The following is a 16,271-nucleotide window of genomic DNA, read 5'->3' on the forward strand; positions in this document are numbered from 1 at the left end:
AGGTACCACCCTTACCCTATGTGTGTTTACTGTATAGTGTACAGTACTGTACATCTACTGCCCCACCGTGTACCCCTTCTCCCATGGGTGTGTAATCTGTAATGTACAGTACTGTACCTCTACTACCTACTGTCCCACCATGTGCCCCTTCTCCCATGGGTGTATAATCTGTAATGTACAGTACCGTACCTCTACTACCTACTGCCCCTTCTCCCATGGGTGTATAATCTGTAATGTACAGTACCGTACCTCTACTACCTACTGCCCCTTCTCCCATGGGTGTATAATCTGTAATGTACAGTACCGTACCTCTACTACCTACTGCCCCTTCTCCCATGGGTGTATAATCTGTAATGTACAGTACCATACCTCTACTACCTACTGCCCCTTCTCCCATGGGTGTATAATCTGTAATGTACAGTACCTCTACTACCTACTGCCCCTTCTCCCATGGGTGTATAATCTGTAATGTACAGAACCGTACCTCTACTACCTACTGCCCCTTCTCCCATGGGTGTATAATCTGTAATGTACAGAACCGTACCTCTACTACCTACTGCCCCTTCTCCCATGGATGTATAATCTGTAATGTACAGAACCGTACCTCTACTACCTACTGCCCCTTCTCCCATGGGTGTATAATCTGTAATGTACAGAACCGTACCTCTTCTACCTACTGCCCCTTCTCCCATGGGTGTATAATCTGTAATGTACAGAACCGTACCTCTACTACCTACTGCCCCTTCTCCCATGGGTGTATAATCTGTAATGTACAGAACCGTACCTCTACTACCTACTGCCCCTTCTCCCATGGATGTATAATCTGTAATGTACAGAACCGTACCTCTACCTACTGTACTAAGTTGCTGCTTAGCAATTTAACAACTCATTGGAAGAGGAGTCAAAAAACTGTAGAACAAAGGTTTATTAAATGAAATGCACAGTATATTGATTTTACTAACAACTACAAATTTATATAATCAAATACTTAAACAAATCGTATAACTAATCTCCAGTGTGTTTTTTTTTTTTCCCTGATGCAGTTCTCTAAAATCTCAGCTGGATCAAACGACATATCATCTAGTAAAGTGTTTTTCAAACACTGTGCTGTGGCACACTAGTGTGCCCTGAGCAGTCTCCAGGTGTGCCGCCGTAGAAGCACAGCCAGGCCCGTCAGTGTTTTGCCGCTACTGAGGCCCTGGAACGATCAATACTGGTGGGTTTAGTGGTTGCAGAGCCAGTTCTTATTTTGGACCCGGGCAGTGTTGGGATCTTATGGCTTTCTCAGATGTGGCTCAGGCGTTACCTATGGAGAAGCTGCAACATGACATCATAGGACACGCAACTGCACCACGCATCACCATTATATTTGTGTGTGCCTTGGCAATATTTAATACTTGTTCAGTGCGCCACGAGTTGTAAAAGGTTGAAAATCTCTGATCTAGTGTGTACCCAGCTTGTGTGCCCAATGTATATATTGAAGTCAGGATGGGACAGATCCTGCCCCATTCCTGGACTTCACAATGATTCCTATAGTATAGAAGCTTACTGTCTGATTAACACACTGATCACCAGTCTTCTAGAGAACAAATTATTTTAAAAATGGAGACTTCCTTCTTTTCAATACTGCACTTTTAATGTCCTCCAGCCATTCCGAGTCTTAAAAAGTGGGGCTTAATGATGTCATTGGGTATTGCAGTAATTATATAATCATGTCCTGCCTCCTCCTCGGCCACCATTTGCACTTTGATGACCAGTGCATCCGGAAAGTATTCACAGCGCGTCACTTTTTCCATGTTTTATGTTAGAGACTTATTCCAAAATGGAATAAATAAATTTTTCCCCTCAAAATTCTACACACAATACCTCATGACAATGTGAAAAAATAAAAAACAAAGAAATCACATGTACATAAGTATTCACAGCCTTTGCCATGAAGCTCAAATTGAGCTCAGGTGCATCCTGTTTCCATTGATCATCGTTGAGACGTTCTTACAGCTTAACTGGAGTCCACCTGTGGTAAATTCAGTTGATTGGACATGATTTGGAAAGGCACCCACTTGTCTATATAAGATCCCACACTTGACAGTGCATGTCTGTGAACAAACCAAGCATGAAGTCAAAGGAATGGTCTGTAGACCTCCGAGACAGGATCGTTTCAAGAGAGGCACAAATCTGAGGAAGTTTACAGAAAAATATCTGCTGCTTTGAAGGTCCCAATGAGCACAGTGGCCTCCATCATTAAACGGAAGAAGTTAGGAACCTCCAGGACTCTTCCTAGAGCTGGCCAGCCGACAAAACTGAGAGATCAGGGGAGAAGGGCCCTAGTTAGGGAGGTGACTAAGAACCAGATGGTCACTGTCAGAGCTACAGCATTCCTCTGTGGAGAGAGGAGAACCTTCCAGAAGGACAACCATCTCTGCAGCAATCTACCAATCAGGACTGTATGGTACAGTGGCCAGACGGAAGCCACTCCTTAGTAAAAAAGCACATGACAGCCCGTCTGGAGTTTGCCAAAATGCACCTGAAGGACACTCAGACCATGAGAAACAGTATTCTCTGGTCTGATGAGATAAAGATTGAACTCTTTGGCGTGACTGGCAGGTGTCATGTTTGGAGGAAACCAGTCACCGCTCATCACCAGGCCAATACCATCCCTACTGTGAAGTATGTTGGTGGAAACATCATGCTGTGGGGATTCAGCGGCAGGAACTGGAAGGCTAGTCAGGATAGAGGGAAAGATGAAGGCAACAATGTACAGAGACAGCCTGGATGAAAACCTGCTCCAGAGCGCTCTTGACCTCAGACTGTGACGATGGTTCATATTTCAGCGGATCAAAGACCCTAAGCACACAGCCAAGATATCAAAGTAGTGGCTTCAGGACAGCTCTGTGAATGTCCTTGAGTGGCCCAGCCAGAGCCCAGACTTGAATCCGATTGAACATCTCTGGAGAGATCTGAAAAAGGTTGTGCACCGACGCTACCCATCCAACCTGATGGAACTTGAGAGGTGCTGCAAAGATGAATGGGAGAAACTGCCCAAAGATAGGTAGGCCAAGCTTGTGGCATCATATTCAAAAATACTTGAGGCTGTAATTGCTGCCAAAGGTGCATCAACAAAGTATTGAGCAAAGGCTGTGAATTCTTGTGTACATGTGATTTCTTAGTTTTTTTATTTTTAATAAATTTGCAAAAATCTCAAAAACATTTTTTTTTACATTGTCATGGGGATTTGTGTGTAGAATTTTGATGGAAAAAATAGGATTTTAATTACCTACCGGTAAATCCTTTTCTCGTAGTCTGTAGGGGATACAGGGAATCCATTTAGTGCCATGGGGTATAGACTGGCCCACTTGCAGCCATGGGCACTATAGAAGTTTGATAAAGTGTGCTGGCTCCTCCCTCTGTGCCCCTCCTACCAGACTCAGTCTAGGAAACTGTGCCCGAGCAGACGGACATACTTTTAGAGAAGGAAATAGATAAGGATAGCGGTGAGATTTTGAACCAGCACAACAGAACAAGACGAAAGCCATGCTAACCAAACTTGAAAACAGTGACAGCAACAGCTGAATCAAACAACAGTTAAACAAGCAACCGTGCAAGAAGAACGAAGCACCGGGCGGGTGCCCAGTATCCTCTATGGACTACGAGAAAAGGATTTACCGGTAGGTAATTAAAATCCTATTTTCTCTTACTAGGGGATACTGGGAATTCATTTTGTACCATGGGGAAGTACCAAAGCTCCCAAACTGGGTGGGAGAGTGCTGAGGTTCCTGCAGAACTGACTAACCAAACTGAAGGTCCTCAGAGGCCAAGGTATCGAACTTGTAAAACTTGGCAAACGTGTTCGAACCCGACCTAGTAGCTGCTCAGCAGAGTTGTACTGCCGAGACACCGCGGGCAGACGCCCAAGAGGAAACCATCGACCTAGTAGAGTGGGCCTGTACAGATTTTGGAATTGGCAAACCTGTCGTGGAATAAGCATGCTGGATAGTGAGCAGGATCTAGCGTGAATAAACTGCTTTGAAGCAGAACACCCAATATTGTTGGCATCATATAGAATGAACAGCGAGTCCGATTTCCTGTGACAAGCAGTTCGCTTTACATATACCTTTAAAGCCCTTTCAAAGTCCAAGGACATCGAAGTAGCAGAGGTGTCAGTAACAACCGGAACCACAATTGGCTGGTTGCTATGAAACGCCAACACCACCTTATGAAGGAATTGCTGATGAGTCCTGAGATCAGCTCTGTCCTCATGGAAAATCAAGTAGGGTTTCTTTTGAGACAATGCCCCAGCTCCGAGACGCGCCTCGCCGAAGCCAAGGCCAACAGCATGACTGTCTTCCATGTAAGATACTTTACGTCTACCTCCTGTAATGGTTCAAACCAGTCCGATTGGAGGAATTGCAGAACCAAATTGAGATCCCAAGGTGCAATGGGAGGCACAAAGGGAGGTTGGATATGAAGAACACACTTCAAGAACGTCTGGACCTCAGGAAGAGAAGCCAAATGTTTCTGAAAGAAAACAGACAAGGCCGAAATCTGAACTTTTATAGAGCTTAGGCGTAGGCCCACATCAACTCCCGACTGCAGAAAGAGCAGGAAACGTCCCAGATGAAATTCCACCGTAGAATATCGTCTGCTCTCACACCAAGGGACATATTTCATCCAGATACGATGGTAATGTTTTGACGTTACCCCCTTTCTGGCTTGGATCATAGTCGGGATGACCTTGTCAGGAATCCCTCTCCTGGCCAGAATCAGCGGTTCAACTTCCATGCCGTCAAACGTAGTCATGGTAAGTCTTGATAAATGAATAGGTTCTGCTGCAGAAGATCCACTAGAAGAGGCAGAGGCCACGGATCTTTGATTAGCATCTCGAGAAGATCCACATACCAGGCTCTTTGCGGCCAGTCCGGAGCAATCAGGAGTGCTTGACCTTTTTCCCTTTTAAATTTTTTTGAGAACTCTTGGGATCAGAGGAATTGGAGAAAACAAGTACACCAGCTGGTAGACCCACGGAGTTGTCAGGGCGTCGACCTCTACAACCTGTGGGTCCCATGACCTGGAACAATACCGCTTGAGCTTCTTGTTGAGTCGAGAGGCCATCATGTCGATTTGTGGATAACTCCACCGACATGTCAGCCACTGGAACACCTCCGGGTGGAGGCCCCATTCCCCCGGGTGCAGGTCATGTCTGTTGAGGAAATCTGCTTCCCAGTTGTCTACTCCCGGAATGAAGATCGCCGACAACACCACGGCGTGTTTTTCTGCCCAGAGGACAATTCTTGACACCTTTGACATTGCGGCTCTGCTTTTTGTTCCGCCCTGTCGGTTTATGTAAGGCACCGCCGTCACATTGTCCGACTGAACTTGAATGGCCTGATTCTGAAGAAGAGAGGAGGCCTGCCGAAGGACGTTGTAGATAGCCCTGAGCTCCAGGATGTTTATTGGAAGGATGACTTCATGACTTGACCACCTTCCTTGAAATTGCACCCCCTGGGTTACTGCACCCCCAACCTCTGAGGCTTGCATCTGTGCTTAAGAGAATCCAATTCTGAATCCCGAACCTGCGACCCTCCACTAGGTGAGAAGTTTGTAGCCACCAGAGGAGGGAGATCCTGGCTTTTGGCACCAGACAAATCCTCTGATGCATGTGAAGATGCAATCCGGAACATTTGCCCAACAGATCCAGCTAGAAGGGCCTTGCATGAAACCTTCCGTACTGAATTGCCTCGTAAGAAGACACCATTTTCCCCAGAAAGCGGATGCACAGATGTACTGAGATTCGGGTCGGCTTCAAGCCAGCCCGAACCATCGACTGGATCACCATTGCCTTTTCCAAGGGAAGGAACACTTTCTGAGACTGTGTCCAGTATCATTCCCAGGAAATGAGCTTTTGCGTTGGTTCTAGGTGAGATTTTAGCAGGTTCAGAATCCACTCATGATCCAGAAGTAATCTACTTGTGAGACCAATGTTCTCCAACAACTGCTCCCTGGAGGCAGTCTTTATCAGAAGATTGTCCAGGGAAGGAATTACGTTCACTCCCTGTTTGCGGAGTAGCATCATCATCTCTGTCACCACTTTGGTGAACACCCTCGGTGCCGTGGAAAGACAAAATGGCAGGGCCTGAAAGTGGTAGTTACAGTCCTGCAGCACAAACCATAAATAAGCCTGATGAGGTGGCCAGATCGGAATGTGAAGATATGCATCCTTGATATCTAGAGATGCTAGGAATTCCCTCTCTTCCAGACCTGAGATCACTGCTCGCAGACACTCTATCTTGAACTTGAACACTTGTAAGTATAGGTTCAATGACTTCAGATTCAGAATCGATCTTACTGAACCGTCTGGTTTCGGAACTACAAACAAGGTGGAATAGTATCTCTTGTTTTGTAGATGAGGTGGAACTGGAACAATGACCTGGGTCTGTAACAGTTTTTGAATGGCTTCTTGAAAGGTTACTCTTGCCTCTTGTAAAACTGGTAAGCCTCATTTGAAGAATCTGTAAGGTGGGAGATCCTGGAACTCCAGCCTGAAATCCTGGGATATAAGGTCTGTGACCCAGGGATCCCAGCAAGATCTTGTTCAGATGTGACTGAAGAATATTAGCTCGGCTCCCACCTCCCTGTCTCCCAGGCATCGCGGCCCACTGTCATGCGGAAGGCTTTGAAGAGACTTAGCCGGAGCTCTGTTCCTGAGAACAAGCAGCCGCTGGTTTGCGTGGTTTACCTCTAGCACCTCTGGCGGCGGTAGAAAAACCTCTGGCCTTGCCCCGAAACTTTGCAGTCCGAAAGGACTGTAAATTGGGTCCTGAGTAGGCTTTCCTGGGGGATCTGCAGAAGGTAGATTTACTCGCAGTAGCTCGCGAAATCCACTTATCGAGGTCTTCGCCAAATAAGGCCTCACCTGTGAAAGCAGGCCTTCCACGCCTTTTTTGGAGTCCGTGTCAGCAGTCCACTGACGTAGCCATAATCCCCTGCATGCCGACACTGCCACAGCTGTGGTGCGTGCATTAAGCAAACCTATTTCCTTAATGGCTTCCACCATAAAGTTTGCAGAGTATTGTATGTATTGCAGGAGTAAAACAATTTCCTCTTGAGGTAAGGTGTCTAACCCCTCAATTAAGTTACCAGACCATTTAGCAATGGCTCACGTAATCCACCCACATGCTATAGTGGGCCTCTGGGCCACCCCTGCAGCTGTATACAAAGATTTGAGTGTAGTCTCAATCTTACGATCAGCTGTATCCTTTAGGGAGGTTGCACCAGGAACAGGTAATACTATTTTACGTGAGAGCCTGGACACTGACGTATTCACTATCGGTGGATTTTCCCATTTTTTCCCCTATCCTCAGGAGGAAAAGATGATAACCGCCTAGGAATTTGAAATTTCTTATCTGGATTAACACAGGGTTCTTCAAAACAGGCTATTTTCCTTTGACACAGGAAAAGTGGCTGAGGATTTTTACGTCACATTAACGAAAGCTTCCTCACACATCTCTGTCACCTTATCAGGAATATACAGGATTTCCCTGATAGAGTCTATGAGATCCTCAACACCTTGCGACAGAGTACCCTCCCCTACCTCTATGTCCACCTCACCTTCCTCCATTTCTTACCCTTCATCATCAGAGTCAGAATGCAGGAGATGAGCCAAATAATGTTTCTGCAGACAAACGGTAGAGTACTGAGACGCTGGTACTGAGTCATAAACTGAGTCATAGACTGTCTTAAGTATTGTGTTTCCTTCTCACTACGAGATAATTTAGTAGAGATGGTGGAAATTATCCGCCGAATGGAGTCTAGCCATGCTGGCTACATCCCACTAGCCTGAGAAGGGATACTACACTGAGTACAGACTAGTGAACCCCCTGGATAAGAGGAACACTGTGCCCTGCATGATACATTTTGCCTGACATACTGCAGCAGTAACAGCACACACACAGGAAAAGGTTAAGAGCACAATTAACCCACAAAGAGTCCTTCCCGAGAGACAGAGAGAGAGGATAGAACCCTTATCGCTAAAGCCAAGCTTAGCTGGGTCGCAGACTAAGTACCCAGAGTAGGGACTTAGTACACTAGTATATAGCTCCCCCCTGCTATGACCCCCTGGTACCACTGAGGTAATCTGGAGTCTCTCCGGAGGAGCTGTGCGTCCCTGTCAGTCAGCGTCTGTGTCCACTGCAGAGGGAAAATGGCGCTGGTGAGCTGCTGGATCCGCTCATAGTAAAGCCCCGTCCCTGCAATGGCACGCGGTCTTCCAGCTCTTCTTTATACTGGCTTTATGTGTCTAAGCGCATAAAATGGAGTAAGCCCCCTTTTAAGCTGCAATGCCAGTCTGGGTACTGTGTACACATACTGTGTACTAAGTCTGGAGACTCAGTCCGCCCTGTTAGAAGCCATGCATCTCCGTACCCTAATGCCGCCATAATGGCTGGTGACGCGCTAGTCGCAGGATTAGTACTCACCACTCTTCTGGCTCTGTTAGGGGTGGCGGCGTGCTGCGGGAATGTACGCTCACCGCTGTGGGGACCATTAACCCTTAGTGGAGCTGGGCCGTTCCCCCCCTAAGTCCCACGAAGCAGGCTGGCTGGTGCCATCCAACCCTGCCTGAAAATAACAAACTTTTAAAATAAATGCAGAAAACTCTTCAAGCGCTTCCAGAGATGTGACCGGCTCCTTCGGGCACATTTTCTAAACTGAGTCTGGTAGGAGGGGCACAGAGGGAGGAGCCAGCACACGTTACCAAACTTCTATAGTGCCCATGGCTCCAAGTGGACCTGTCTATACCCCATGGTACTAAATGGATTCCCAGTAACCGGTAGCACGTAACAGAAAATTAATGTATTCCATTTTGGAATAAGGCTGTAACATAATAAAATTTAGGAAAAGTGAAGCGTTGTGAATACTTTCTGGATGGCACTGTATATGTTGAGGAAAAGTCCCGCATTTTACTTAGCATTGAAGTGGTTGATTAGAAAGTATGACCATGTAATAAAATGATGTCACAGCTTCCCATTATATCTAAAACCCATTGTTAGGAGTATTTTTTAGAATGCTATTTAACAATGCAGTCTTATTAATGTTGAGAGATACCTGTTCTAACTTTAGGTTGGTGAAATACATTTAATCTATTTTAAAATAATGAATTTATAATTTATTAATACATTGTATGCTTGAATATTTGACTTGCCTTCCACAAAATATCGTGGCATACCAGCTCAGGAAAATTGCTTATGTCTTAGGTGAGTCCTCTGATGTGTAACAAGATCTATATTCTGCGTAAAACATTTCCCACACTCAGAACACATAAATGGTTTCTCACCTGTGTGAGTTCTCTGATGTGTAACAAGATTTGATTTCTGTACAAAACATTTCCCACATTCAGAACATGGATAAGGCTTCTCACCTGTGTGAGTTCTTTCATGTCTAACAAGAGTTGATGTGTGTGTAAAACATTTCCCACACTCAGAACATGTATATGGTTTCACACCTGTGTGAATTCTATGATGTCTAACAAGATGTGATTTCTTTATAAAACATTTCCCACACTCAGAACATGGAAAAGGCCTCTCACCTGTGTGAGTTCTCTGATGTCTTAAAAGAGCTGATTTGTGTGTAAAACATGTCCCACACTCAGAACATGGATATGGTTTCTCACCTGTGTGACTTCTCTGATGGTAAATGAGGTGTTCCTCGGAAAAACTTTTCCCACACTCAGAACATGGAAAATGTTTTTCACCTGTGTGACTTCTCTGATGGCGAAGAAGGTGTTGTTCCTGTGAAAACCTCATCCCACACTCAGAACATGGAAATGGTTTCTCACCTGTGTGGGTTCTTTGATGTCTAACAACATCTGATTTCTGCGTAAAACATTTCCCACACTCAGAACATGGAAAAGGCTTCTTACTTGTGTGAGTTCTCTGATGTCTAACAAGATCTGATTTATGTGTAAAATATTTCCCACACTCAGAACATAGATATGGTTTCTCACCTGTGTGAGTTCTATGATGTATAACAAGATATGATTTATCTGTAAAACATGTCCCACACTCAGAACATGGAAATAGTTTCTCACCTGTGTGACTTTTCTGATGTTTAAGAAAATATGATTTACGTGCAAAACATTTCCCACACTCAGAACATAAAAATGGTTTGTCACCTGTGTGAGTTCTCTGATGTGCAGCAAGACTTGATTTCTGTAAAAAACACATCCTACACTCAGAGCATGGAAATGGCCTCTCACCTGTGTGACTTCTCTCATGTCTAACAATTTGTGATTTGTATGTAAAACATTTCCCACACTCAGAACATGGAAATCGTTTCTCACCTGTGTGAATTCTCTGATGTGTAACAAGTTCTGATTTCCGTGCAAAACATTTCCCACACTCAGAACACAGAAATGGTTTCTCACCTGTGTGAATTCTCTGATGTGCAAGAAGATGCGATTTCTGTATAAAACATTTCTCACACTGGAAACATAGAAATGGCCTCTCATTTGTGTGACTTCTCTGATGTGTAATAAGTTCTGATTTGCATGCAAAACATTTCCCACACTCAGAACATGGAAATGGCCCCTCACCTGTGTGACTTATCTGATGTCTAACAAGACTTGATTTCTGTGTAAAACATTTCCCACACTCAGAGCATGGATATAATTTATCATGTGTGTGAGCTGTACTATCTGTAGCTATATCTGAGGTATCATGACAACTGTCATTATTATAATTAGAGGCATCATATGGTATATGTGAACTGTGAAGTTTTGGATGTAAAGTTTGGGGATGAGTGTTTTCTCCCAGAGAACCTTGTGTGATGAGGTTATCTTTAATGTCACAATCTGGAGACAAAATTAGGTATTCTTCCAAGGTATTCCTGCTGCGTCCATCTGCAGGAAATAAATGAATGGAAATAAAATAACTTATTTTACATTGAGGGGAAGATTTTATTGCCCCAAAGTGCTTATATTACTAAATAGTGATTTGAAAAATGGACTGTAATTCATTTCCATTTATAACCTACAGATGTGTTCCATAAACCTTTCCCTTCCTGCTTCATTTGGCACAAAATGCTTAGCATGGTAAAGACGCTGCACCGCGAGTAGCAATTAGAAGGATTCACAATGTTTGTTTTCGTAAAAGAATTCGTATAAAGTAGAATATCTTAAGAAAATCACAATGTTTTAGATTCCACGGCATGACTAATTTGGCCATACGGCTTAACTGGGGAAAGGTGTATGTGGACACATTTGTAAGTGCACTTCATTACCATTATATATGTATATACAGCTGAAAGGACTCACTTGATTGGATAAAACAGTTGTAATGTGGTTGTGTTATATTTTAAGCCGGTCACATGGCTTACACACAGCCACAGTGACACTGCAGACAGAGCAGCTACATAACTCACCAAAGTCCAGGCAGCATCACGAGACAGAAAACCTCATGTACCAGTGCTGTGCCATGTAACTCATATGGTATCAATGTATTTGTCTGAATATACATGGGCGCACACAGGGAGGGGTTCTGAGTACCCAGAAACCTCCCGATAGTCAGTTTTATAAAGCACCCTGGTCGCAGGCCCTGCATCCTCACATTGTAATGTTGCAATTCACAGGTCTTTGTCCCTTTCAACAACCTGCTGTGTTACATCAACAGTAAATGTTTCTGTGTGACATAGTACCTAGGTATACATGTGTCTGTGTGATATGATATCTATATGTGTGCTATATCTAGAGATACGTATCTGTGTGTGGTATGATATCTACGGTGTATATATATATATATATATATATATATATATATATGTGTGTGTGTGTGTGTGTGTGTGTGTGTGTGTGACCAAACTATTTGGCCACGCCTGTTGATTAGTGACATGGTGTTTCAATCAGACCCGTTGCCACAGGTGTATAAAAATCAAGCACCTAGCCATGCAGTCTCTATTTGCAAACATTTGTGATACAAACTGGCTCGTTCTGAAGAGCCCAGTGACGTCCAGCGTGGTACTGTGATAGGACGCCACCTTAGCAATAAGATGGTGTGTGAAATTTCATCCCTGCTGGATATTCCACGGTCACCTGTAAGTGATATTATTAGAAAGTGGAAGTGTTTAGGAACAACAACAACTCAGCCACGAAGCGGAAGACCACGTAAGATCAAGAACAGGTTCAACAACTGCTAAGGTGCATGGTGCGTAAAAGTCACCGACTCTCTGTTGATTCCATAGCTAAAGCGTTCCCAACTTCTACTGGCATTAATGTAAGCACAAAAACTGTGCGGCAGGAGCTTAATGGAATGGGTTTCCATGGCCGAGCAGCTGCATGCAAGCCTCACATCACCAAGTCCAATGCCAAGCGTGGGATGGAGTGGTGTAAAGCACACAACACTGGACTGTGGAGCAGTGGAAACGTGGTCTGTGGAGAGATGAATCACACTTCTCTGTATGGCAGTCAGATGGGCGAGTCTGGGTGTGGTGGATGCTGTTAGAACGTTACCTGCCTGACTGCATTATGCCAGCTGTGAAGATTGGTGGAGGATGGATAATGGTATGGGGCTGTTATTCAGGGGTTGGGCTAGGCCCCTTATCTCCAGTGAAGGGCAATCTTAATGCTTCAGCATACCAAGACATTTGGACAATGCTATGTTTCCAACGTTGTGGTAACAGTTTGGGGAAGGTTCTTTCCTATTCCAACATGAGTGTGCCCCAGTGCACAAAGCAAGGACTATAAAGGCTCAGTTTAATGGGTTCAGTGTGGAAGAACTTGACTATTCCACACAGAGCCCTGACCTCAACCCCATCGAGCACCTTTATTATGATCTGGAACGGAGATTGCGAGCCAGGCCTTCTCATCCAACATCAACGCCTGACCTCATAAATGCTCTACAGAATGAATGGGCACAAATTCCCACAGAAACACTCCAAGATCTTGTGGAAAGCCTTCCAAGAAGAATGGAATCTGTTATAGCTGTAAAAGAGGGGACCAACTCCATATTAAAGTATATGTATGTGACTACAATGTCATTACAGTCCGTATTGGTGTAATGGTCAGGCGTCCGAATATTTTTGTCCACATAGTATATGTCCAATCTTCCTCAAGTGTCCCTGTCATGTCTTGTGCTGCATTGGACCTGTATGAGTCCTGCTACATCCTTTCTACATAAAGGTTACACTCCTGTCTATCACACACATCTACCATATCTTACGCTAGTGTCTTCTGTCTGCTATGCAGTTGGGTTGAAATTGCATCCATTCATTTTTATAAATATTAAATAATAATAAAATAAAAAGGACCCTCCAGCATGAGTACTCTTCCGTACGCCATTAAAATATGCACAGTTGTAGATAAAGCGCACTTTGCACATTCACAGGTAAAATACAGATCTATTAAATTCTATTTAGCAATAAAAAGTAACATATGCAGTTATCTATAAATGACAGTCAAGGAGAAAAAGTACAAACCTTGGCTACATAAAAACCATTATCACTAAAAATAAGAATTTACTTACCGATAATTCTATTTCTCGGAGTCCGTAGTGGATGCTGGGGTTCCTGAAAGGACCATGGGGAATAGCGGCTCCGCAGGAGACAGGGCACAAAAGTAAAGCTTTTACAGGTCAGGTGGTGTGTACTGGCTCCTCCCCCTATGACCCTCCTCCAGACTCCAGTTAGGTACTGTGCCCGGACGAGCGTACACAATAAGGGAGGATTTTGAATCCCGGGTAAGACTCATACCAGCCACACCAATCACACCGTACAACTTGTGATCTAAACCCAGTTAACAGTATGATAACAGAGGAGCCTCTGAAAGATGGCTTCCTAAACAATAACCCGAATTAGTTAACAATAACTATGTACAAGTATTGCAGATAATCCGCACTTGGGATGGGCGCCCAGCATCCACTACGGACTCCGAGAAATAGAATTATCGGTAAGTAAATTCTTATTTTCTCTATCGTCCTAAGTGGATGCTGGGGTTCCTGAAAGGACCATGGGGATTATACCAAAGCTCCCAAACGGGCGGGAGAGTGCGGATGACTCTGCAGCACCGAATGAGAGAACTCCAGGTCCTCCTTTGCCAGGGTATCAAATTTGTAAAAATTTACAAACGTGTTCTCCCCTGACCACGTAGCTGCTCGGCAGAGTTGTAATGCCGAGACCCCTCGGGCAGCCGCCCAAGATGAGCCCACCTTCCTTGCGGAATGGGCCTTAACAGATTTAGGCTGTGGCAGGCCTGCCACAGAATGTACAAGTTGAATTTTGTTACAAAACCAACGAGCAATCGACTGCTTAGAAGCAGGTGCACCCAACTTGTTGGGTGCATACAGTATAAACAGCGAGTCAGATTTTCTGACTCCAGCCGTCCTTTAAATGTATATTTTTAAGGCTCTGACAACGTCCAACAACTTGGAGTCCTTCAAGTCGTCTGTAGCCGCAGGCACTACAATAGGCTGGTTCAGGTGAAACGCTGATACCACCTTAGGGAGAAAATGCGGACGCGTCCGCAGCTCTGCCCTATGTCGAATGGAAAATTATATAAGGGCTTTTATAAGACAAAGCCGCCAGTTCAGATACTCTCCCGGCCGAAGCCAGGGCCAGTAACATAGTCACTTTCCATGTGAGATATTTCAAATCCACATTCTTTAGTGGTTCAAACCAATTGGATTTGAGGAAATCTAAAACTACATTTAGATCCCACGGTGCCACCTTAGGCACCACAGGAGGCTGTATATGCAGTACTCCTTTGATAAAAATCTGGACCTCAGGGACTGAGGCCAATTCTTTGTGGAAGAATATTGATAGGGCCGAAATTTGAACCTTAATAGATCCCAATTTGAGACCCATAGACAATCCTGATTGCAGGAAATGTAGGAAAACGACCCAGTTGAAATTCCTCCATCGGAGCACTCCGCTGCTCGCACCACGCAACATATTTTCGCCAAATACGGCGATAATGCTTCGCGGTGACTTCCTTCCTTGCCTTTATCAAGGTAGGAATGACTTCTTCTGGAATGCCTTTTCCTTTTAGGATCTGGCATTCAACGCCATGCCGTCAAACGCAGCCGCGGTAAGTCTTGAAAAAGACAAGGACCCTGCTGAAGCAGGTCCCTTCTCAGAAGTAGAGGCCACGGATCGTCCGTGACCATCTCTTGAAGTTCCGGGTACCAAGTCCTTCTTGGCCAATCCGGAGCCACTAGTCTTACTCCTCTTTGCCGTATAATCCTCAATACCTTTGGTATGAGAGGCAGAGGAGGAAACACATATACCGACTGGTACACCCAAGGTGTTACCAGCGCGTCCACAGCTATTGCCTGCGGATCTCTTGACCTGGCGCAATACCTGTCCAGTGTTTTGTTGAGGCGAGACGCCATCATGTCCACCATTGGTTTTACCCAACGGTTTAATAGCATGTGGAAAACTTCTGGATGAAGTCCCCACTCTCCCGGGTGAAGGTCGTGTCTGCTGAGGAAGTCTGCTTCCCAGTTGTCCACGCCCGGGATGAATACTGCTGACAGTGCTATCACGTGATTCTCCGCCCAGCGAAGGATCCTGGCAGCTTCTGCCATTGCCCTCCTGCTTCTTGTGCCGCCCTGTCTGTTTACATGGGCGACTGCCGTGATGTTGTCCGACTGGATCAACACCGGTCTTCCTTGAAGCAGAGGTTCCGCCAGGCTTAGAGCATTGTAGATTGCTCTTAGTTCCAGAATGCTTATGTGAAGAGACTTTTTCAGGCTCGACCACACTCCCTGGAAATTTCTTCCCTGTGTGACTGCTCCCCAGCCTCTCAGGCTGGCATCCGTGGTCACCAGGATCCAATCCTGCATGCCGAATCTGCGGCCCTCCAATAGATGAGCCTCCTGCAACCACCACAGAAGGGATACCCTTGTCCTCGGCGACAGGGTTATCCGCAGGTGCATCTGAAGATGCGACCCTGACCATTTGTCCAACAGATCCCTTTGCATGGAATCTGCCGAAAGGGATTGCTTCGTAAGAAGCTACCATTTTTTCCCAGGACTCTTGTGCATTGATGTACAGACACCTTTCCTGGTTTTAGGAGGTTCCTGACCAGGTCAGATAACTCCTTGGCTTTTTCTTCGGGAAGAAAAACCTTTTTCTGAACTGTGTCCAGAATCATCCCCAGGAACAGCAGACGAGTTGTCGGCATTAATTGGGATTTTGGAATATTCAGAATCCATCCGTGCTGCTTTAGCACCTCTTGAGATAGTGCTAAACCCCTCTCTAGCTGTTCTCTGGACCTTGCCCTTATTAGG

The 16,271-nt window shown here is 45.1% G+C and overlaps 1 protein-coding gene across 1 annotated transcript in view; it reads right to left on the minus strand.

Annotated features, from left to right (window-relative positions):
* Positions 1–928: 928 nt before the first annotated feature.
* Positions 929–16,271, minus strand: part of LOC134983988 (oocyte zinc finger protein XlCOF6-like) — a 136,454-nt gene continuing 121,111 nt past the window's right edge. The window contains exon 8 of the mRNA XM_063949652.1: positions 929–10,469. Coding sequence (XP_063805722.1) covers positions 9,225–10,469 — 1,245 coding nt within the window. The 3' untranslated portion in view covers positions 929–9,224. The remainder of the gene's footprint in view (positions 10,470–16,271) is intronic.

Source organism: Pseudophryne corroboree (genome assembly GCF_028390025.1).
Source record: "Pseudophryne corroboree isolate aPseCor3 chromosome 3 unlocalized genomic scaffold, aPseCor3.hap2 SUPER_3_unloc_3, whole genome shotgun sequence".
NCBI lineage: Eukaryota > Metazoa > Chordata > Amphibia > Anura > Myobatrachidae > Pseudophryne > Pseudophryne corroboree.